This window comes from Pelodiscus sinensis, chromosome 15 (assembly GCF_049634645.1).
Source record: "Pelodiscus sinensis isolate JC-2024 chromosome 15, ASM4963464v1, whole genome shotgun sequence".
Classification (NCBI taxonomy): Eukaryota; Metazoa; Chordata; order Testudines; family Trionychidae; genus Pelodiscus; species Pelodiscus sinensis.
The window spans coordinates 14,335,735-14,359,331 of record NC_134725.1 but is presented as its reverse complement, the minus strand read 5'-3'; the positions used below and the strand labels follow the sequence as shown (position 1 = coordinate 14,359,331).

The following is a 23,597-nucleotide window of genomic DNA, read 5'->3' as shown; positions in this document are numbered from 1 at the left end:
CTGACTAAGCGAGATCTGGGCTGGGGACTGTTCCAGCCCAGCTGGAGCAGCCCCCAGCCCATGAGGTTTCCACCTCCAGTCCCACGGTAGGGCCGACTACTGGCTCCTACCTCTCAGCTCCTATGCTGGGGCTAAGGCTGGCTCTGCTTGTGGGCTGGGACTGCTGTCAGCTCCTGGCTCCCAGCCCCCACTGGACTAGCCCATGTCTGCAGCAGGCCTGAGCTCCCCGCAAACAGAGGCTGCTCCAGACACCGGACAAAATCAGCTCCTGTCTGTGTCAGGTTTCCTGTCAGGCTGGAGTAGGAGCTGTTCCAGTCCCCACTAGTTACCAGTTAACCAGAACTAGTAAGTATCCCCCCATTTAAGGTGATGCTTACCAGTTAACCAGGCAAATGGTTAATCTTTCACATCCTTAGTGAATAGCCAAGGATTCTATTTAGTCTTAGAATTTAATAGCCTTTGATATCAGCAAAGACTCAGTGCTCATAGTCCATAAAATATTGACGATACTACCTATCCTCAATAGTGATAATATAGGTAATACTGTTGATCAGTGTAGTCCATTTCCTTGTATGTGCAGTAGGGCAGGACAGCAATGTAGTATATCAGGATTCAGTGATGTGGCGTCCCGGCAGGTTTGTCAAGGATGATAAATGTTCAGCGGCGTGTGTTTCTGTATGCTTCCTCTGTATATCTCATACTCTGCACAAACAGCTAGCATAATAGACTTCAAGAAAGCCCCCAAAGATCACAGACTCATAAAATATAAAGGCACCTGGGTCAGGTTTACTTCTGAACCAACTACAGTAATAGTTGTCAGTAGCCAGATAGTCACTGAGCTACTACATATATGTAGCTGTGACAGTGGACACAGCTCAATAGGGATTTCACTATTGCCTCCTAGTCTGGCCAAAGAGTTAAGTCAAGATATCCCAACATTTATAGACTGAGATAAACAATCTATCATACATATCTTATGTATTATCTTACATGTTAATGACATTTGGTATCTCCCCTTGTACTTTTCTCGGAAGCATTCCTATTCACCACTTGTTATGCTTTCACTCCTGCTGTTTCAGACAAAATATCACTTTGTCAGTCCAGGAGTGCAGGCAACAACAACAAAGCAGGGTAAAAGACACCCCACATTAGAGGGCAGAGGTAACACAGCACTCACTAGTCTAGACTATACCTTGGATAAGAAACACAGGTCTGTGGTAGGGGTCTGCTCTGGGACCAGGGTAAGTAGGAATTTTGCTACTGACCACAGCAGGGGCTGGAGTGGACCCTGAGTAATTTCTACTAGGTTTCGCAGTGTGTGAGTGGTAGAGTTGGGGATAAAGTCCAGGAGTCCCAATCCTCAATGTAGTGTCTTAACTACAAGATAATCCTTTTTCTCTTAAATTCAGACCAAAAGCAATTAAAATATCTGGAATTAATATACCTGGAAGTCTAATATGTTCGTTGATATTTATTTATAATAGAATCATTATTACATGCCAGATTTGTGTACATAAAAACCACAGTCTTAGAGAGGGTGTTTGTCTGGCTGAAGCGAAAACATTCTAGACAGATAAGGTCCAAGAGGAAATTCCTATAATGTTGCAAGAGAGGGAGGGAAAAAGGATGGAACTAATTTATTTTTTGCTCTTCTTGCCTTTTCCCTTCTTCTTTCTCTTTGACTTTAACAGTGACCTGACCAAGTAGCCCTTCCAGAAGGCCTGAATGTGAGTGGCAGCACGGACCATGATAGCTAGTTCCCTCTCAGCCCTTTCCTTCTTCTCTTGAGATAGCCTCCTCTCCTCCTTGATCTGGGAATATTCTTGTTCAAGCATAGCATACTTCTCCTTCAACTCAGCTAGCTGGGCCTTCTCTTCAGTATAGACAGCATCAACTTCCTCATACTCAGTCTGGTAGGGCAGCAAACAGAGTTATTCATGACATTCATAACATCACCCTATATTTCCCATTGGTAATGTCTTTCCCGGAGGATCCCAAAAAGCATTACAGACCCTCTGGCTATGTCTACACTGCAGGCTTCTTGTGCAAGAAATGTTTTGCGTAAGAATTCTTGTGCAAAAGGTCTTCCACAAGAGCGCGTCCACACTGCCATGTGCTTTTGCGCAAGAGCATCCATGGCAGTGTGGACGCTCTCTTGCGCAAGAAAGCTCTGATGGCCATTTTAGCCATACGGCTTTCTTGTGCAAGAAACCCATTGCCTGTCCACACTGCCTTCTTGCGTAAGAGGGCTTACTCCTTGTGGGGAGAGGAATAACTCTTGCAGAAGACGACCTGTTTTCTGACGCTGTACTGGATATTTACTTGTGCAAGAACACACGTGCAGTGTAGACACCTGGCAGGTTTTTGCGCAAGAACAACTGTTCTTGCTCAAAAAGCCTGCAGTGTAGACGCAGCCTCTATGTTTAGGGATCATTTCATCCATCACAAATGCGTGCAGAGCCACTTATAGCTCTTTAAAAGTTCCATCTCAGAAGAGGAAATGAGTAAGATCTAAAAGGAGGTACCCAACTGGGAGTTGGGTGCCCAATTCCTTTAGGCATCTTTAAAAACTGTGTCCTGCAAGACCAGGCCACAACACTCAATTTCTTAAGCAACTTTTTCCCTATGATATAAACACAATTAGATGGATGATTATGGTTTATTGTCATTATAAACCATCTATAGGGATGAAAATAAGTATTATGGAGATAACATGCTCATAGGATAGAATAAGGGGAATCAGAAACATCTGTGTGTCAGCCCTACCAACCCGAGTTCATCAGTTTCTGTCACTATATTCATGATGATGGCTTCATGGGCAGCCAAGAACCAGCAGGTTTCTGCTTCCTACCATGTTATTACATGGGACCTACTATTAAGGCCCATTCTCAACAATTTTCCATGTCCCCCTCCTTAGTCCCTTACTTTGCTGTTAACCAAGCAGAGATCCACTAAGATGCTAGGAACATGTGAGGAATTAGTGGATTCTAGGAAGGGTTTGGTGGTTTGGACACGATTCTAAGACTATTAAGCTTAATGTGGAAGAGAGGCAATGATGCATTTGCTATCACTCTCTATACTATGAACTAGCTGTCTAACAAGTTAGTAGTGATGTGGAAAAAGCACTTGATTTGTATACTAGGTAGAGCCAGTAACTCTAAGGAATCAAGCATAACAATTCCATCTAACAAAGTGAGGAAATAATCATCTAATGCTAGAATAGGATAGATTTTGCAGATGATATGACTCTTCTCAACAATGCCTAGACAGTAGAGAGCAGCTGAACACAAAAGCAGGGCAGAAAAATGGTTATTTGCCTGATAAGAATCATGGTTCTTCTTTTAGATGGCTTGTTTGGGTAGATCATACACATCCCTTGAGTGGGACCCACATGAACAAGCCCTCTCAAAGAAGAGCCAACTGTCTTGACCAGTTAGGGTACCTGTTTTTCTCCCATTTCAGCATCATATTTCTGGATCCAGTTCTCAATTTCCATCTCCACTTTGTATTTTTTCTAAAATAAATGACACAGGAAAAAAAAAACATTTACAGGCAGCTGAATATAGAAACATAACATCCACTATGCAGGGATGAAAGGAGCTGTATGTTTAAATCCCAGCATCTAGTATGCTTGAATGTGATGCCTGCGCCTTTTGAAAAGGTTCATTGGTCCAAGATGTCTTTATTATCCATCTCTCGGTCTCTTACGGAGAGCAGACATCATCCACCTAAGGAATATGGAGTTTACTTAGTTTACAGTAAGTGGATGGGTTTCAGTTGCAGCACAGCAACACTATCTGGATTATAATGGTGGGTGCATTTAAAATAAAGAAGTATTTTGGAAAGTTGGAAAATCGGATAAAAATGACTCGACCCCATGTATGGTGAATCTTATAAAGCTACTGACAAGCAGTTTCCCTCAAACTGATGATATCTGCAATCTAAGAACCACTTAGATTTTAAGATCAGAAGATCATCTAGTCTGACCTCCTTTACATTGCAGGGCAGAGAATTTCACCCAGTTAAGCTTAACTATTAGGAAACCCAGTTTCCTATTTGACCATACCTCTTCTGCATGGATGCTATCAGAACCTGGTTTTTGATGCGCCCCAATAACCAGCTCCTTATTTTAAGTGAGGTGGACCGGACTATGACAATTCCCAGTTGTTCGCAGATGAATTCCTCAATCCAATTAAAATATTCGGTCTTTGGAGAATAAAGCATGTAGGATGGGAAAGGTTCCAGTAGTGAGGGCTTGTGTTTTCTTTCTCCCACTTGTCTCTCTGTCAGCATATATTGTGAGCTAACCAGCTTTTTACAAAAAAACAAAACAAAAAAACCCCAAACCAAAGACACACACAGAGAGAGAGGAATGACTGACAGCTTGAATTTGAGCTGAATGACAAAGCAGGCCTAAGAATGGATGGGGATACTTGGATTTCATACTGCTTTGTAATCTTTAATTCAACACTTTGGCAATGTCCCTACAGATAAAGCATTATTCTACCTTGGACTGTAAAATATCTGGAAAGAGCTAGAACAGACATATAGCGTAAACATCTTTAAGTAGGTATGTTTTGCCTGTAAATTGATCTGACTATTTGGACTGAGCACGGATTTTTTAAAAAAAGTTTTTTTAACACTATAGATTTTTGCTATACAATTCTTCCACTCTCCAGCAGGAACACCACCACCAATTGTAAAGCTTTGGAGATGCCAGTGATCAGGAGGATGAATCAGGATTGTTTGTTTGGATAGCACCTAGCTAAGTGGAAGGTGAGGATGTTGTCTGACTGACCGTTTCTTCTGATGGTTGCAATATAAATTTGCCTCCCTTGCACTTTGCAGTGCAATTTTTGTGCTATGAATTCTAATTGCTTCATTGACCTACTAGAGCACTGTGTAACCTGTGCTATGTATTGAATGTGTCTTCAGAGGCAGGCTGGCACCCATTATGTACATGTCTGGTGGGATTTATAGGTAACAACAAATTAGCTTCTTTGCTGATGGGTTGCTGTGAGGCTGCTTTTTTATCAATAGCATGTTAGATTACAGCTGTATGTTCAGCCGCACAGCAGGCATATTTTACCAGGAATGTCCGATAGCAGTTCAGTGGTAAAGCTTAGTAGGCAATATGAAAAACTCACAGCACACTAACAAGTCACCTTGCCTCTCTAGAACGCCCTTCCCTCCATACCTTTCTGAGAGCCAGTTCTGACTCTCGATTGTCTGTGATGAGAACATTGAGCTGTGCTCTTAGCTGATTTATATCTTGCTGTATCTTGGCACACTTTGCCTGGGAAGTTCGCAGCTCCCCTTTTTGGAGTTTCTCTGCTTCATGTTTGGTGCGTTGGATGTGGCTTTCAGAGAACTTCTCCAGATGGAGTAGATGGCTTTTGAGATCCCTGATTGCAGCATTCTTTTTCATAATCTAAACCCAGGGAAAAAAGGCATCGTAAGGATCAGTAGGTTTACAAGGGGTTTACAGATTGAAACTACAGGAGAATTAAGTTACAAAGACACCAGTGTCCTAAGATAAGGAACTACATTCCAATGACAGCAAGTACACTGTATTTACACAGAACTCTGAAATCATTATTGGTGCAACTCCTAGTGACTTCAAAGGGTACAGAGTTTGGCCAACACTGAAGCTTGATCTACACTAGATCTTACTATGGTATAAAACTTACATTGCTTAGGGGGTGTAAAATAGATCACACTCCTGAGAGATGTAAATTACAGTATTCTAAGCAGAGGGGTAGATAAACATAGTTACCATCTCTCATAGAGGTAGATTTATTATGCTGATGAAGCACTCTCTCCAGCTCACATACAGTGCCTTCACCAGATTCACTACTGTGTGCCTCTAGTGTAGACAAGCCTTAAGTGCTTTGAAAACCACACCCTCAAGGACTCTTTTGTTGATAGTTTGGCAGAAAGCCCAAGGAATGAATTGGCATCACCGATTAACACCAGCTGAGCAGCATAGGATAGTTGGCACAGCTGCTACCAATGCTGGACCTGATCCAAAGCTCACAGAAGTCAATGGAAAGACTATTGAATTCACTGAGCTTGGAATCAGGCTTACTGTGCCTGTCCTGTGGGCAGATGGGTCCAATCTGATTGCCTGTCTAGACAAACAGACAAAAACCACGTATTTCCTTGCTAGGTACTGAGCAAACTGCTAAACTGCACTAAATAATCATGAGTTCATTGAATTACCAGCATGCTTGACCTGAGCTTGGAAATTAGAACTCAGTTACCTCCCAAGTGCAAAATGAGGATGATTATCTTGTCTGATCTACAGCCTTGCTAGGTGCACTTTGTCCCCAGTCATTCAACTGGACCATTTCCACTGAACCATGAGGGTTGTACAAAGCCCAGTGAAGGTAACAGAGCTCTAAATGAACGCAGGCTCTTCCCACATGGATCAGATTGCAGGATTGTAGTCTTAAATTGTAAAAGCAAATAACTAGCTGCTACTGCTATACTGCTATGATCCCTATAAAATCTTCACAAAAATGTTCTAGTCCAAGCCCAAAAGCTATTCAACCATTCTTCATTGCAATGATGGTGAAAAATCTGACTTTCACTTAACCCAAAGATATACTTTTCACTACAGATGAACAGATGGATCGACTTTTGCAAAGATATATTGACAGATTAAACTAGATGTCAGATCATTACACTAGATTAATAGATTATGCTGGACTGTAACTGTTATTAGTGATTTGGGTCTCATTAAAAACAACAACACAATTGCAATTTTTATTGTATTCTTAATTAATTTTAAAATAAAGAAATTAAGGGAACTTTTTGATAAATCCCCTCTCTGAACAGTGAGACTCTTGTATGCTGCATAATGAGCACCATCATGTCAAATCTCCTGGCTGCTTAATGTTCTTCCTTGGAGATGGCTTATTTACCCTATATTTTGAGTGTAAAGCACAAAGAGAAGTGATATTGAGTGGCTATAGGGGAGCCTGGACTACCCTGCCTTGTGGTGATGTCTGCCTTGTTCACAGTGCAGATTTCTGGCCTGTCTCAAGTCTGGTGCGCCAAAGCATGCAGGCATGGTCAAGGGAAGCTGTGAGTCAGGAAATGTTTTGAATAACAATGCAGATTAAGCAGGGTACGCAAGACAACGTCAAGAACCCAGAACAAGCAAACTTGTACTGGTATTTCTGTTTCTAATAAGCAAAAAGTACACATGCAGCCATGAAACTGTCAACTACGCACATAGTTTAGGTAACATCCTGAGTAGCAGGATGTACCCCAAATAGAGGCATTGGGTATTTTACATATCCTACACAATATGTAATCAATTAGTAAATATTATTAGAACGACCAAGTCTCTCTCTGCTATAAAACTGGTCCTAGTAGGAACAATCGATGGGAGGAAATGGGCAGGCTTGACCCACAGGTCCTGCTCAATGTAACTAAATGTAAATAGGTCCTTCACACTGGCGACCCAGTGCAGGACATTCTAATGCATGGGAAGAAAAGGAACCACGATCTCCTGGCTGGTACTGTAGGTAGCATAGGGGTGAAGTGTAAGTGAATTAGGCTTTATTATTGTATTAATTTCTTTAGAATCTATAGTATTCAAGGTTTAAATTGTATAGACATTGTTTTTAAGGCTTGTAAAACTTAAACAACTGTATTAACTGCTTAAAACTTGCAATAAGTAGGAAAGTGGTTAAATAGCCCTAGCATGTCCTGGTTTCCCTTGGATCTAAACTAAATGGAACCGCAGGACAGTGGCATGTATGTGTATGAGAGTTGTCACCCACTGACTGGAAAGAAGTAAAGAACATTAGATTGTGGTTTTAAATACTCACTTTGGAGGTCTTTAGGATAGAAAGGAATGATTTGGAAACTGCTTCCAGCATTAAAACAAATCAACATGCATTTATATGCAAGAGGCATTGGAATTTTTCTCAGAGGCCTTTTCCACTCAATTTCCAAGAAATTAGCTAAAATCTAAACTCATCACTGAGTGCTTTTTTAGTGACACACAGCAATACTGTACAAGATTAAAATGATTAAGGTCAAGTACATTGGGGTGGATATTGGTGTTTTCCACAGCTCCAAAGCAGATTACATACATATTTCAAAATGAACGCAGGCATTTTACATTGCATCATGATTTATAATTGGTTTACAAATTTTTGTAGCCAGTCTATGTACAGATCCAGAACTGCTAGTAAGCAATAGGGATGTAAAATCCTGATTAATCACTTAACTGGTTAAACATTATATTTAACCGGTTAACTGCTTAAACGAAACCAGAAAGGGCCACTCCATCTGGGCTGGAGCCACCCCTCCACTCGCCAAGGTCCGGTTGAAACATCCTCACCCATGGCGTGCTGCTACAGCCAAGACAGGCCCACTGCTCTGGCCAGCATAGGCCTGCCATAGGCAGGGACTGCTTTGGCTGGGCTGATGCTTACCAGTTAATCAGGTATCCGATTAACCATTCACATCCCTAACAAGCAAAGCTGCAGCTGTAAACTTATCACACATCACTTTTCGGTTTCTTTATCTATTAACTTGATGTTGTTTACAAGCCCTCTTATGAACTTATACTTTGTTTCCTTATTTCTGTTTTCATTCACTGTGAATGCATGGCCTACTAGATAGACCAGAACTCTTATATAAAAACTGAAATGATTAAATAATTAGGGAGGAAGGAATAGTTTGTATATATAGCAATTGTGATACATAGAAGGTGTGCTGGAAGGGCCAGAATGGAAGGGGTGGGCCAGGATAATTCCCTGCTTCCCCACCCACAGACCATAATTGGTTTGGTGGTGGTGGGTAAGTGCATGAAGTCTTTGACCCCACCAGAGGTTCCCCCTAAGTGCCCATCTCCCTGGTGATGGGAGGAGACTTCACACACTCTCCCTTCTGCCCCCAGGCCAATCTGCAAAGTCTCCTCCTGCCCTGCCAGGATTGTGTGGCGCTTCTAAGCGCTGCACACTCCTTGCATGGGAGGAGCAGGGAGGAGGAAACTTCATGTGCTGCCCCTCACCCATAAACCAATCAGGGCACGAGGATGGGAGACCGTGCAGTCTCCTCCTGTCCTGCCAGGAGCATGTGGTGCTTGTAAGCACCGCACACTCCTTGCAGTGTGGGGGCAGAGTGGAGGAAACTGTGTGCTTCCTCTCGCCCTCAGCCCCTGATTGGTTTGGGGGCAGCAGAGTGGCAGGGCCTCCACAGGCCAATTAACTCACTTGGCAAGCCGGATCTGACCCACACAGGCCTTTTTGCCCATCCCTGATTTAAACCCAGACAGGACTACCATGCTTCCAAGGAATTCGGGGCATAGAAGTGAACTGAACAAGGAAGGAATCAGGAGAAATCATTTGATGGTGGCAGCTACCCTGCAAAGTCAGTAAATCTGTGACTTTGGGGAGTTTTTATAAACAGAGGCTGTAGAGGCAAGGTATTTTTTTAAGGTCTCTTGCGGGCCCTCACCTTTTGCACTTGGGAGTGGCAGAGCGGGGATCAGCCATGACAGCAATGATGGACCGAGGCTATGTCAACACTACAAGATGAGGTCAAAACTATTATGGTCGATTTCTGATCACCTAATTTTGCAAAGTCAAATTTTGAGTCCTCACTGTGGGGAAGAATTCAATAAAGTCTGAATAGTGCATCCCAATTAGGAAGCCTACAGTGTACTCCAAAAGCAATACACTGTTGACAGTTTTGCATTCTGTGCTATGCTCCTGGTGCCTGCTGGGACCAAAACTCTGTAGCCAGTGGTTATGGGTTAACATTGTCAGCATCCTATAATGAACTCTAGTCTCTCCCTCCTTGCACGAAACCAATGAGAAACAGTCTGTTCACGCCTTTTTTTGTCCTGGTTTGCTGTGCAGACATCATAGCAGCACAAGCAAGGATCGTGGATCCAGGTTTGCAGCAAATCATTTTGATGATGATGAGTGCTGTGATGTGCCTAATGATGCAGTACTTTGTGAGTATATGCATGTCACTTTGCCAGGAAGAGGAGGAGGATGAATCTCAGCTTGGCATGGAGTTGCTCCTCATGCAAGTCCTGGTGCTGATGCAAGTACAGCTGCCAGTTAGTCCTGTGGACACAGTGGAACGCTGGTTCTGGGGCCACAAGACAAGCACAGACTGGTATGACCACACTGTGATGCAAAGATGGGATGCTCAACAGTGACTGCAAAACTTCTGAACGTGCAAGGTCACTTTTTTTGAACTTTGTGAATGGTTTTCCCCCACCCTGAGGCACTAGAGTATCCAAACGAGACTCGCTCTGACCCTGGAGAAGCATGTGGCAATAGCCCTCTGGAAGATTGCAAAGCCAGACAGCTATCATTCACCTGGGAATCAATTCAAAATGAGGAAATCTATAGTGGGGGCTGTTGTCATACCAGTAGCCAAAGTGATCAATACCTTTCTGTCTCAGAGGGTTGTGACTCTGGGAAACGCAGATACGATTGTGGACAGTTCTGCCGTAATAAGGTTCCCTAATCGCAGTGGACCAAAAGATGGAACATACATCCCTATCTTGGCCCCTGACCAACTTGCCGAAGAGTACATAAACCACAATGGATACTTCTCGATGGTGGTGGATCACAAGGACTTTTTCACTGACATCAATGTGGAATGGTCAGGAAAGGTGTATGAAGTGCACATCTTTAGGAATTCCTGCCTCTTCAGAAAGATGCATACTGCAACTTTTTTCCCAGACAACAAAATGAAAATTGGAGAGGAGGAAATACCTATTGTGATCCTTGGCCACCCAACCAACCCCTTGTTCCCATGGCTCATAAAGCCGTACATGGGCAGCCTGGCCCCCAACAAGGAGCAATTCAATCACAAGCCGAGCAAGTGTAGAATGGTGGTTGAATGTACTTTTGGACATTTAAAGGGTATGTTTAGGAGTCTCCTGACTTGGTTGAACCTCAATGAAGTCAACATTCCATTTGTGGTGTCAGCCTGTTGTGTGCTTCATAATCTTTGTGAGAGCAAAGGGGAAACTTATCTGGCAGGGTGGGGTGTTGAGGCAAGGCACACAGCCAGAGACTTTGAGCAGATGGACACCAAGGCAATAAGGAGAGCACAGTCTGGGGCAGTTCAAATCAGAGAGGCTCTGAAGGACAGTTTTATGAATGACCAGTTTTGAGACTCATATACATTACCCTCAACAAGCTGCCCCTGCATTCCCTATCTTTGCCTTTAATCCCACACCCCAATCTGTTATCCTATAGCGAAGGTCTCTGTAAAGACAATGGAAATGTGTTCTGTGCAAGGCCAAATTTTTGCTTTAAAGTAGCCACTTTACAGCAAGCACACAGAGTTCTAAGGGGAGCATCTGGACTCATGCAATTTGGAGGCAGGCAGGCATGGTAAAAGGCCAGCCAGGGCAGGATCCAGCACACACTAGATTTCTAGGACAGTGCTACTTTTCCAACCCACAGAAGTATGAAGGCAGGGAGAGGTGACAGGGCTTCCCTCTATGTCCAGATCCAGCAGACACGGCCTCCCTCAGAGAGTGCAAATAGCTTCCCTTCTTTGGGAGCAGATGCTGACTAAATGTGGCCAGAAACCTAGACCTTATGCTGTAAGGCTTTATGGTTTAATGATGCCAGACTACTTACTGATATCTTGGTGAGGGAAGCTGTCCTACTATGGAGGACAGAATAAGAGTGGTTTCCACAAAAATCTTGTGAGACAGATCAAAGAATTCCTGTGTGAGAACTTCATGGATATATGCAGGGAAAATTCCTGCTTCATCTTCAGTCACATTAATAAGTGGTTCTGAGTTCCTCCCCTTCCCCCACCCCCAGTTATGTAGGCACAGAGTGCACTGTACTTCACACCCAATTGCCTTAACTTGCTTGAATTGTGAACTCACCAGAAGTGCTCTCCCCGGGGTCAGTGCTCAACTGAGAGACATCCTGGAAGGAGGGTACTGGTTCCAGCACGGTGAAAAGATCCTGGCTCTCATTGACTGCTGGCTGGAAAATACTCCTTCTCATCCCCCTCTTCTGCCACTATGCTGTCCTCCATGCTGACGCCAGGAATGTCTGGCCACTTGCTCATAGAAGAGGAATCTGTGCAGTTGTGCACCAGACTATCTGTTTGCCTCCTTTGCCTCATGACTACCTGAGCTCCTCAGTTTTTGATTCAGTGCTGCTAGACATCCCTGGAATATCCTTTAGCCATCAGGCAGCCTATGATCTTCACGTAAATGTCCATGCTACATTTGTTGGTTTGGAACTTGAAGAGAATGGATTCCTCTCCGCATGCCTCAATGAGGTCCAAGATCTCCCAGACAGGGGCAGCCCATGAGCCTAAGCGAGCTAGGCAGCTGCCTAGGGGCCTGCTGGCCCGGGCACCCTGTGATGACATTACGGACATTGACAGCCGTGCAGGCAGGGGCACTGATTGCGCCACCCTGCCTAGGGTGCCAGCTGCTGCAGCCGGCCTCAGGCTGCTCCTGCTTCCAGACAATCCACACTGGCACTCTTCTGCATCCCAGGGAATTGTAGCCCATGGGAGTCGAAGTATTCACAATCATTGCAGTATTTGAATTGGCTGAAGTCATGGCCTCATGTACCATGGAGCGCTACTTGCTCTGAGATGTGCTTGCAAAACTGGCCACCCTGGAAATTAAATTAAAATTTTTCTGGGGATTTTCCTGTTCAACTAGAGACCAGTAAAGGCGCAAATTTTGGCCAGAACACGGCACTGTGAGATGCTTCCCAGAGGCCAAGAACCTTGAATTTCTCTATGCTGGGTCTACACGACTGTAACTTTGAATATACAAGATCAGGAATAGCATTATTCTTTATGAAATAACCAACAAACATTAACTTGAGCAGGCCTTAAAGTTGATGTGACATGCTTGGTAGTGCGGACGCATCATTTAGAAAATCAACCTTATGCAGCTAAATTCAATCTAAACTCCTAGTGTAGGCCAGGCCTTAGATTCAGGAGATCTGAGTCCTTGTCTTGGCTCCGCTCACCAACCTATATGTAATTTAAGCCTTGTTTTCCACAGCTGTAAAATGAAGAAACAATATTACCTCAGAAGAAGGTTATGAGCTATAGGGTTAAATCCCTGTAGGTATTTCGGGGAATGTCTTTGAGGATGTGGGCCTTAGTTCATTAATATTCATGAGGCAATGATGCACTATGATGAAGGCTATAGAAAATGCCTATAACAATATGTCAAACTAGAAGATTGACCTGGCATTGATCAGATCCTTAACTCAAATAAGTTTGGTTTTCTTCATTTCAATCATTGTTCTGGAGTGGGGCAAAGGCTGAAGGGTTCAGTATGGAGGCTGCTCCAGGGAGAAAGGATCGCAGCAGCTTAGGGCCAGATGAGAAGCACCTGTCCATGGCTGCCGCAGTTACACTCGGCACAGCTAGGGCAAAGGTGCATGTACCCCTGGTAGGGGACAGGCAAACAGACAGAGACACACAAACAGACAAACTCTCTGAAATTTATATTAAAACAAAAAAAGCAGTCTTGTAGCACTTTAAAGACTAACAAGATAGTTTATTAGGTGATGAGCTTTTTCATCACCTAATAAATCCTCTTGTAAGTCTTTAAAGTGCTACAACTGCTTTTTTAAATTTTACCAAGATCAGACTAACACAGCTACTTCTCTATTACTTGAAATATACAGTAGACAGCTGTCCCTTTCTCCACCCCTGCCGGCCCAATGCGGTTATAGCTGTCCTGGTTCCTATCTCTGGCCCATTTGTGGGCTGCTTGTGGACTTTCTGCAGTATAACTGTGTCTTCTGCCAGAAACAATCAAATTACAGGTACATCCCATTGTCCTGGCACAACCAAACACATGCCTTGCTTTACATTATAAGAGGAAGCTGTACACCAAATTTGGTGGTTCTAGCTCTTACCATTTAGGAGAAGTTCTTGAACAAATGGACGGACAGACACACATTTCTAACATATATAGTAAAATAGTGAATATGGAGTCTGTATTAAAAATGGATTTTTAAAATAGAATTTTAGAATTGTTACTGTCACTATTTCACTATCTGTTACAGGGAATGGTACTAGTACTTTACAGTGAAAGCTGACATTATGGCCCTGACTAGGAGAGGCTTTGTGACACCCTCTTTGCCATAGTGCCTGTGTCATATTTTTTAATACTTTTTAAACTTAGTAGTGGGTAAAACTGGGTTCCAATATGATTTGAGCTGGCCATTGAAGATGGAGAACTATGTTTGAGTGCCTGAATCTAAATATGCAGGGATTCATTTTAACTGTTTTTAGAATTAGATTTACCCAGTACTGTTTGGGCCCTTAACTTCATTATTTTTTGTTTTTGGAAAATAAAATGAAAATGCTTCATTTAAAGCATGCATTGGAGAGGGCGTGAGGATGAGGGGTTCAGTATGCATCAGAGCAGCTTGGGGCCAGGTGAAAAGCACCTCCCCATAGCTGCTGCGGCTCCACCAGGTACAACCTGGGGAGGGGTACATGTTCCCAGGCTGAGACAAGTCCTGATTTGTGCCCCCTACAGTCCCCAGCCAGATTGAGGATTGCAGCAAACTGCACTTTCCCCTTGCTCCCTGACAAAGAAGAACAGTCAGCAATGTTCCCATATGAATTGGGGGAAGGAGGCACGACTTCAGCCCACTCTAAAGAGGGCCTGGAGGGGAAGGGAGAAAGTGGCTTGGCGCTGAGGAAGTCCCAGATGGGGGGCAAATCCCCAGCTCACCCCTTTCACTTGCCTGGTAATTCTGTTTCTTTTCTATATGGTTTTATGAGAAGGCACATTCCATTTTCCTGGCACAATCAAACCCTTACCTTGCTTTTAGTCAGTAGTTCCCAATCTTTTTTATACTGTGGACCAGCAAACCCATTCACAAACTTTAGGCAGACTGTTAACATTTTATTTGCTTCCTTCTGCCACCGTCTCAGCCCAGTGCCGCAGCCAGCAGCAAGATCGGCCACACAGGTGGTGAGGGGGAGGCCAAGCCACCAACTTATCTGGGTGGGAGCGGGAGGAAGGCTCCTGCTACCACTTCTGTCACAGTGCAAAAATCAGTCTCTATGGGTGCTGGAGATAGTTGAGCCTCTGCAAACAGCCAGCTTCAGCTCTGGCAGCTGCTGTAGCCCAGCAGCCAGCACCGTGGACTGGCTGTTGGGAACCGCTGCTTTACGTTATGATAAGAGAAGGCTGTACACTGTATTTGGTAGCCCTAACTCTGTTTTGGAAAAGTTCTTGAACAAATAGACAGACATATTCTCTCAACTATATTGTAGATATAACTATTTCTAATTCAGAATGTGTATTAAGAAATATTTTAGTGACTTCCACTTTGAGAGGCAACAAACAGAATATAGTTTAGTTTACTGGCCTTTCCTACAATGACCTAGGTCTCTAGTTTGAAATGTTTAGTCTTACCACCACTGTACCTCATCATCTCGACTCTGGATTGCCATTGCAAGTTCTGCCTCTAATGCTGCAATAGTTTCACTGTTTTTCTTTTCCTGGAGGGAGATTTCTTCCATGAATTGAATCTTTTCTTGTTCTTCTAAGGGACTAGTCAGGAGTTTCTCAAATAAGAAACCCCGGAATTCTGACAACCTTTTGAGAAACATTTCAGATGATAAATCCCTAGCATAAGCCTCGTCTTTCACAGCTTGAGAAGCTATAGGGTCAGCCTGAAAGAGTCTCAGAATATTTCTTATAGAGCTTTTTACAGCTTGTTGATGCAATTGAAGACGGCGGTCAGTTCCTACAAGGTCCCCTCTTCCATCATCCTGCTTCAGGAAACCTTCTCTTTGAAGCTGGGTAAGTAAAGCTTCCATGTTGTTTGAAAGCCGCTCATGCTCCTTAAGGGTACCTATGAGCTCAGATCCCAGGATAGTGCTTAAATCACCCACACATTCAGTAATGTGAGAGATCAGACTGATCAGTTCTATCTTAAAGATGGTCTCATCCAAAACAGATATGATCCTCTTTGTCTCAACAGTGGTAAGTTTTGAACGAGCTGGATCCAAAAGCTTTAGTGGACTTGGTTTCATCACTGACTTTCTTGGAGTCTGACTGTATCCCATGGAGGGCCTGGTGGTTGATTCAGTTGCCTCATATGGCAACTGGAGCACGATAGCCACCTCTGTTGCCATATTCTCAGTCAAATATTTAAAAGTTCTAAGATGAAAGGGAGCAAAAATCTTCTATATGAATACAGTCACAGAGGACATCTTAATACACGTAGATTTAGATTCCCCTGCTGTTTTGCTGCATGCTCTTCTTTCACAACATTTACCTGAAAAAAAAAAGTTTGATTTTAGCATTAGCATCATGATATACCTTGGCCAAAATTGAGAATGTAAAATTATATGGGGTCTGTCTCTAAGTTTAAAAGCACATTCAGAATATTGGGTCCTTATGCCTATGACAGCCCACCCTCCTGTGCTGGAGGTGAAACTAATTCTAGTGGTTAGCCTCCAGTGCCTGAGACAGCTAATGAGCTGTTTGTTTCCTATGCTGAAAAGTGGAAGGAAAACTCTCCAGCCCTTGTGAGACTAGACTGAGATGGGGCAGGGATGCCCTGCTTTGGGGGGGAAGAGGGCTGGTTGCTCAGTCCCGTTGGAGGCTCCTAGGTCTCTGTGGCGGTGGGTTGAACAGGGGCTGGTCTATCAGAGCAGGTGGCCAGGTTGGTAAGGATGGGGGGGGGGGAGGTGGCCTGAGCGTGGGAATAGGGGAGCAAGCTCCCCGGTCTCCCTGGGTGGGCATGGGGGCAGGAGGCTGCCGGGGGTGCGGGCGAGGTCCCCCAACTCTCTTCACTTGCTCACACCACCGCCGCCGCCTCCCTTCCGGTCCTCTTCCAGCGTGTCTCTGTTGCTAGGTTACCCCTCGCTCACCTTTAACCCCAAACAAAGGAGGCGGGGATAGGTCCTGACTGATTTGCCCCCTCCCTCCATAGCCAATCGCCGCCCTTGTTCGGTAAGTTTAGCCCAGCCCCTTCCTTCTCCGTTGGAGGGCGGAGTCAGGGCAGAGACTTCGAGCCTTCTGTCCAATCCGAAACGGAAAATTTAGCCCTTCCTTTGATGGGCAAGACCAGAGTCCAATGGAAGGACAGAATGAAAGACACCCGGATGCCCCCCTTCCATGAGCCGCTGTTGCTAAAGAACGGAAGTAGGGCCGATTGGTCGGTCTCAGGCATGGGGCGGAGTCCTGAGGGAGACGGCCAATAGGCGGGGTGTGGACAATCGACGGCTGACTGAGGCGAGTTGTTGCAGCGACGGCGGGTTCGGGTCTGCTGTTGGTGCGGCCGGCGGGGGTCGCGCGGGCGGAGTGGAGAGTCCACGCGCACAGTGTGCCGAGGGGCGGGGCCGCTGCACGAGGAGCAGCCGGGGCCGGTGCGTGTCCCTGCGACCCTCCTGGGCAGAGAGCGAAGCTGAACCCCCCGGTGCGAGCGGGTCCCGGGGCCTTGCCCTGGCCCGGCGGCTGTCTGGCCCCGCCTCCCTGGGACTTGCCCCGCCTTCCCCGCGCAGGGCGAGGGGCCTGACTGGCGCCCCCCCGGTATCCGTAGGGCTCAGGAGTGCGGGTTTCGTGTGAGGCTCCTCCCCCCCGCCCCCGCGCTCCGCCCCCCGGGCAGGCTCCTCCCCCCCGCGCTCCGCCCCCCGGGCAGGCTCCTTTCCCCCCCCGCCCCCCCCGCGCTCCGCCCCCCCGGGCAGGCTCCTTCCCCCCCCCGCCCCCCCCCGCGCTCCGCCCCCCCGGGCAGGCTCCTCCCCCCCCGCCCCCGCGCTCCGCCCCCCCGGGCAGGCTCCTTCCCCCCCGCCCCCTCGCTCCGCCCCCCCGGGCAGGCTCCTTCCCCCCCCCCGCCCCCCCCGCGCTCCGCCCCCCCCGGGCAGGCTCCTTTCCCCCCCCCCCCCCGCGCTCCGCCCCCCCGGGCAGGCTCCTTTCCCCCCCCCCCGCGCTCCGCCCCCCCGGGCAGGCTCCTTTCCCCCCCCCCGCGCTCCGCCCCCCCGGGCAGGCTCCTTCCCCCCCCCCCAAATCTATCCCCAGGGCAGGCACTTTGAAAGAGAAACCATAGTGCTGGGTTTGAGGCCATGTGAGCCAGTGGTGCTTCGCTTCTCGCCTTCAGGCTAAGATCAGCCAACTGTATGCTAGGGACCTGCGCCTGCCTCTCTGGGGGTACTCCAGCACCCCTCAGGCGGGGGGGAGGTGCGGCTGAGGGGTGGCGGGATGCAGAGTGATGTGGTGGTGTCACCTTGTTGTCCCTCAGGAAAAATATATGTGGAGAGAGATGCGGCTTCTGCCTATTCTTTATTAACAAACATTGAGAAATGTACCCAGGACTATTTCTGTCCTAAATTAAACCATGAGTGGTGTAGCTATTGTGGTTGAGGCTAAGTTGGATCAAGTTTATTTATTTTTTAAATGGTGAGGGGTTGGTTGTAAACTAATGTTACTAATGAATTTACTTCTCTGAACTATTCTTTGCAGACAACTTGGTAGATTCTTTTTTGTATTGAGACCCCTGGAGATGGGTATGTTTTTCTGCATATTACGTCTAGAAGATGCACCTGGTTGATGGAGAACTTTCTGAGGAATATTTTTGACCAAGTGTTCTTGAAAGGTGGACTGCAAAAGACATTATTTAAAATTCTTAGGAGAGAAACCTGAAAGGAAATACAATGGCTGTAAGCATGGATGATGATGTTCCCCTCATTCTCACTTTGGATGAAAGTGGAAGCAACACCTCAGCAGTCAATGAGCTGGATTCAGAGGACTTGCCTAATGAAAGTAAGACTACTTGATAGGTTTTTTGGGGGGGAGGCGGAGGGAGGGAAGCATAGTTTATTTTCAGTCACCTGCTGTAATTGTGGTTTCAGTTTTTCCCCCCAGCAGTTCCATTGTATTCTTCTTATGGAAATCTTACACAATAATTATTCACAGTCTTAGGAATAACCTCAAGTACCTATTTGGAAATTGTTTATTTGCTCAAAACTCTCATAACTCTAATGAATGTTTTGAGTAGTGAAGGAATAAATGACTTGATCCTTTATATGAGTCTGTGTCATGCAACCTTTGATACTCTCAGGTAATAAATTGAGGAGTTTTTGCCCCTAAGCTGAAGTTTCTCTTTTCCATATCTGTGCTCCGAGCTATGTGTGTTCTCATGTGATGCCATTGGACCAGGCTAACACACAGTATTTGCAGTCATGTCATCGGATGTTTCCCCTAGAACATAAACTTGTCTGTCTGTAGCTGCTGTATTTATTTTTTACTCTTTTGGTTCTAGTCAAGAAATTGATCCCTTATGTAATCTTGCTTCATTCCTGCTCTGCACAGTCTGTCAATCTTAAATTTACGTCCCTGATAATTGAGATTTTTTTTTTATATGGGAAGAAGTGCTAGTATTTGTGGTGTGTATTTTTTAAATAGAAATGAGATAATGCTACCTCTGCCTATTTGCTTGGATCAAATAAACAGGACTTCTTAACATGCGGCCCGCGGTCCATTTGTTTGCGGCTTGTGGTGCAGTTTAGGTTTACATGGGGCTCAACACATGGCCCACAGATGGGATCCTTTGAACATGACCTTAACTGGGAATACACTCCACAACCACGAGGCATTTCCCAGGTGGGGTGAGCACTGAAAGTCATGAGCGGACAGGCTGGCTGGAACAGATGGGGGTACAGGGTGATGGCATTTCTACCTCTCCGGGAGGAGGTGCTGACAGCACTGGGACATTGTGGGAAATGCTGACTGCTTAGGTTTGTGGGCAGAGCCTGAGAAGTGCTGACTGGCTCACACTGGCCACATTTAGGTCCAGCACCCAGCTTAAGGTTTAATCTTTGTATTCATGACCGTCAGTGTGAAAGAAGCTATTGACATATACTTGCATATATATGCAACCCCACATAAGTTTCAGCCCTCCGCATGTGTTGTGAGCATCATTGTGGCCCCTTGGGCTTCCAAAGTTGAGTAGACCTGAATTAACTTACAATTTACTTTAAAAGTAACCATGCATGCTCCGTTCTTGCTATTGGTAGTATGTGCATGAGCTTCTGTATCTGTGCAGACACCGATGAAATCAGCTGGACTCTGCACAGCTTGATTGCTGAATCTGCACACTGTACAAGGATGGGCAAATACTGGCCCACAGGCTGGAAGATGGTTCCCCAGGGCAGGATCCTAGCAGGCCATCACTGCTACATTTAACTGTGCTTCCACAGGTATGGGTGATTGCAGCTTCCGTTGGCCATGGATCTCCATTCCCATGAAGCGGGAAGTGGCATGAGGCCGGAAGAGATCCTCCAAAAAAGCTTCTTCTGAAAGAGAGTGTCTACTCAGGAAAAGCACATTGCTTTTTTGAAAGATAGCATCCGCACTGAATGGATGCTCTCTTGCATTTAAGCTGTAATTACTATGGATGGAGTGGAGTGGCCACCAGGACACCTGTGATTTTTTTCCTCTTTCCTCTTCTTCCTACAAAAGGACTCCCTCTTCCCCATCCACACACGCTCTTTTCTGAAAGAGCTCTTTTGGAAAAAAGTTTCGTCCTTATAGAAAGAAGTTGACCAGTATCAGAAAAAACCCTCTATTCCAATTTTTTTTTTTTTTTTGAAAACACAATTGCAGTGTGGACTTAAGTAAAGTTTTTAATCTAAGATGTGGGAGTACCATGGATTAATATAGAGGCAATAAGATATTCATTGTCTTATTCACTCTGCCTTTTTAATGATTCCGAACATTCAGTTTGCTGTTTTGACTGCTGCTGCACGTGGCGTGGATGTCTTCCACAAATGATCCACAGTGACACCAAGATCTCTCTTGAGTGGTAACAGCTAAATTAATCCCCATTAGATTGTACATAGATGGGTTTATGTTTTCTAATATGCATTACTTTGCATTTATCAACATTAAATTTCATCTGTTGTTGTGTGAGATCCGTTGGAAGCTCTTCAGTCTCCTTTAGACTTAACTGTTTTGAGTTGTTTAGTATCGGCAAATCTTTTGCCACCTCAATGTGTATCCCCCTCTCAGATCATTTATGAATATATTGAATAGGATTTTTCCTAATATAAACTAGAGCTGTGGAAGGTTAACCATAACTGGTAAGCATTACCTGTTTAGGTAACTGGTAACCAGTGGGACCAGGAGCATCTTCCCATCTGCAGTGGGCAGTGAGCTGTGCCAGTTCCCAAGGGGGCCAACCACTGACAGGGGCTGCTTTCTTCCAGATCAGCCTCTCCCAGCAGGGAGCCTGACCCCACTGTGGGTGGGTGCTGCTCCAGTAGGTTGCTGGGAGCTCCCAGCAGCCCCGCTGGATTGATACCCCGCTTTAGTCAGTTAACCCGTTTAAATGATAACTGATTAACTGGGAGTTTACATCTCTAGTATGGACCTGTGGAGGAAATCACTAGTTACCATTCGCCATTGTGAAAACTGACCATTTATTGCTATCTTTAGCTTCCTGTCCTAACCTGTTATCAGTCCTTGAGAGGGCCTTCCCTCTGAAGACGTTTGAGAGACTTTGTCAAAGACTTCTTGCAAATCTAAGTACACTATATCTACTGGATCCCCCTTGTCCACATGCTTGTTGACCTCAAAGAATTCTATTAGATTTAATGAGTCATGAAACCTTGTTACGCATGTTAACCTTTCCCCAACAAATTATGTTTATTTATTAGGGATGTAAGCAAATAGTTGAGTATTCGACTGCTCACATTTCTCCCTCCGCCCCTTGATGCTTCTGTATGAAGGGCAACAAGAGCGGAAAAGGGGGAGTGGGAGCTGACTTAAAGCCAGTCCCCTCTCCCCGCAGCACAGTCTTCATGGTACTGCTTGCTCCCTTCCCCCCATTCCCACACTTCTGCCTCACAGGGGATGCTGCTGCAAGCTACAACTTCCAGGATCACCTCTAGAAACTTTTTTTAAAAACTGGCGTCACATTAGTTATCCTCCAGTCACTTGATACAGAAGATTAAAGGGTCAGTTATAAGCCACCATTAGTAGTTTTGCAATTTTCACAGTTGAGTTCTTTCAAAACTCTTTGGTGAATACCATCTGTTCCTGATGACTTAATACTGTTTATCAGTTTGTTCCAAAATCTCCCCTCGTGATACCTCAATCTGGGACAGTTCCTCAGATTTGTCCCCTAAAAAAGTTTCAGGTTTGGGATTCTCCCTCACATCCTCAGCTGTGAAGATTTATTTTGTTGTCTGGATAGGATATCATCAAAGTTTAATCAATTTTCCCAAATCATGTTATAGTTCTGATCTGTCCTACAGTTGTATCATTATTTAAGTACAACACAGAACCATAGTTTCTCTTTTGGCCCCGGCTTAACTCTCTGACATGTTGGCAACTGGTCCCTCAGATTTGGGGGTGGAATGGGGGAGTTGGCAATAGTGCTAGTATGTAAAAACTAGGCTGCAATATTTGTAAATAGTTCTGTGCCAGTCTTCTCAGAACCATGATACCTCTATATGTCAATTTTTACTTTGTATTGTGGAAGAAAACAAGCCTTCACTCTGCGTTGTGTTTAAGCAACAAGTAGCCAGAGGCCGTTTTATTATGAGCTACAGCAAGGGAAAAACTGGTTCAGACAGGGGGGGGTGAGCCCCCCCAGGCAGATCTTCGAATACAAGCAATTATGAAGCAGTTTATATACTGTCTATTAGATATAATAACAATAACAATTAGTCTCCTTCCCATTACAAACACCAGTGGTTAACAGTTTAGTTCCACCCAGGCGCTCCTTATCTCAAGGTCCCTGCCAGAGCCAGCATTCTGTCCTTATCTCCCTATAGAGGCGAGAGATAAAGGCAGGTCTAATTACAGATCTGGCCTTGTCAGGCCACAGACTTAGCCTGACTCTTGCTCTCTTGTTAACAAGACCAAGATGGCTGCACGCAAATTCCCTTCTTCCCTTTTCCTGCCTCCACAGTATGTTTCCTAAAATTGTAACAGGAGTGATGGGCAGATGGGACTTTCTTGCTTGCTGTTATGGACTTACAATTTTCTTTAAATTACATGAAAATGAGAAGATGGAAGCCAACTCTGTTTAAAATAAGAATTTAAAGACAACTTGTCCCCTGGTTTTATTTTTCAAAACACTGAATAGAGGAAAACACTTCAGTGAGGAGGAGTATATAACAGGCTTACAATGACTGAGATTAATGAAGGCTGGATTTTGTATTGTGCTGCAGTATCGTATCTTCCAGGGTGCGCACTCTTTTTGCAAAGCTGACTAGAATTTTGATGATAATGGAGGGAATAGTGTGGTTTTACCACAGGAGAGGCAGCTGTCTGAACAAAAAGAATTGAGGCTTGATAGAAGTTTTTCAAACTGCAGCAGTTGAAAGAGACAGAGAAAGGAAGAGCTGTCATCACTTGAGTCTGTTTCATAAAGAAATTGTTGCCCTTCTATTGTGCATCTTATTTGAGGATCTCAAAACCTTCATTAAGTTTCACAGCTTTCTCATGAGTTAAATGAGCATTACCATCTTTTTACTGATGGTGGTGGTGGGAGGGAATGAATTGAAGGAATTCGGTGACCTTACCTAAAGTCATATGGTGAATCTCACCAACAGTGGTGGAAAAAATAGAC

At 45.0% G+C, this 23,597-nt stretch overlaps 2 protein-coding genes across 7 annotated transcripts in view; one reads left to right on the top strand and one right to left on the bottom strand.

Moving 5' to 3' along the window:
* Window positions 1–1,456: 1,456 nt before the first annotated feature.
* Window positions 1,457–17,227, bottom strand: DRC10 (dynein regulatory complex subunit 10). 4 transcript variants are annotated; one of them, XM_075898213.1, is made up of 5 exons: window positions 16,894–17,227; window positions 15,439–16,295; window positions 5,198–5,431; window positions 3,443–3,514; window positions 1,457–1,910 (listed from the first exon to the last, which is right to left on the bottom strand). In XM_075898213.1, the coding sequence occupies exons 2-5, from the start codon at window positions 16,150–16,152 to the stop codon at window positions 1,638–1,640; spliced, it is 1,293 nt and encodes a 430-aa protein (XP_075754328.1). In that variant the 5' UTR covers window positions 16,153–16,295; window positions 16,894–17,227; the 3' UTR covers window positions 1,457–1,637. The 4 variants fall into 4 exon arrangements, with proteins under 4 accessions (XP_075754328.1, XP_075754326.1, XP_075754327.1 ...); XM_075898211.1 differs by lacking the exon at window positions 16,894–17,227 and adding an exon at window positions 16,825–16,874; XM_075898212.1 differs by lacking the exon at window positions 16,894–17,227 and adding an exon at window positions 16,817–16,870.
* TPCN1 (two pore segment channel 1) overlaps window positions 17,119–23,597 on the top strand; it is a 72,676-nt gene continuing 66,197 nt past the window's right edge. The window contains exons 1-2 of one of the 3 annotated variants that reach the window (XM_075898207.1): window positions 17,119–17,257; window positions 18,482–18,781. In XM_075898207.1, coding sequence (XP_075754322.1) covers window positions 18,673–18,781 — 109 coding nt within the window. In that variant the 5' untranslated portion in view covers window positions 17,119–17,257; window positions 18,482–18,672. Of the gene's footprint in view, window positions 17,392–18,207; window positions 18,375–18,481; window positions 18,782–23,597 lie in introns of those variants that run through there. The other 2 variants (XM_075898206.1, XM_075898208.1) reach the window with 2 other exon arrangements.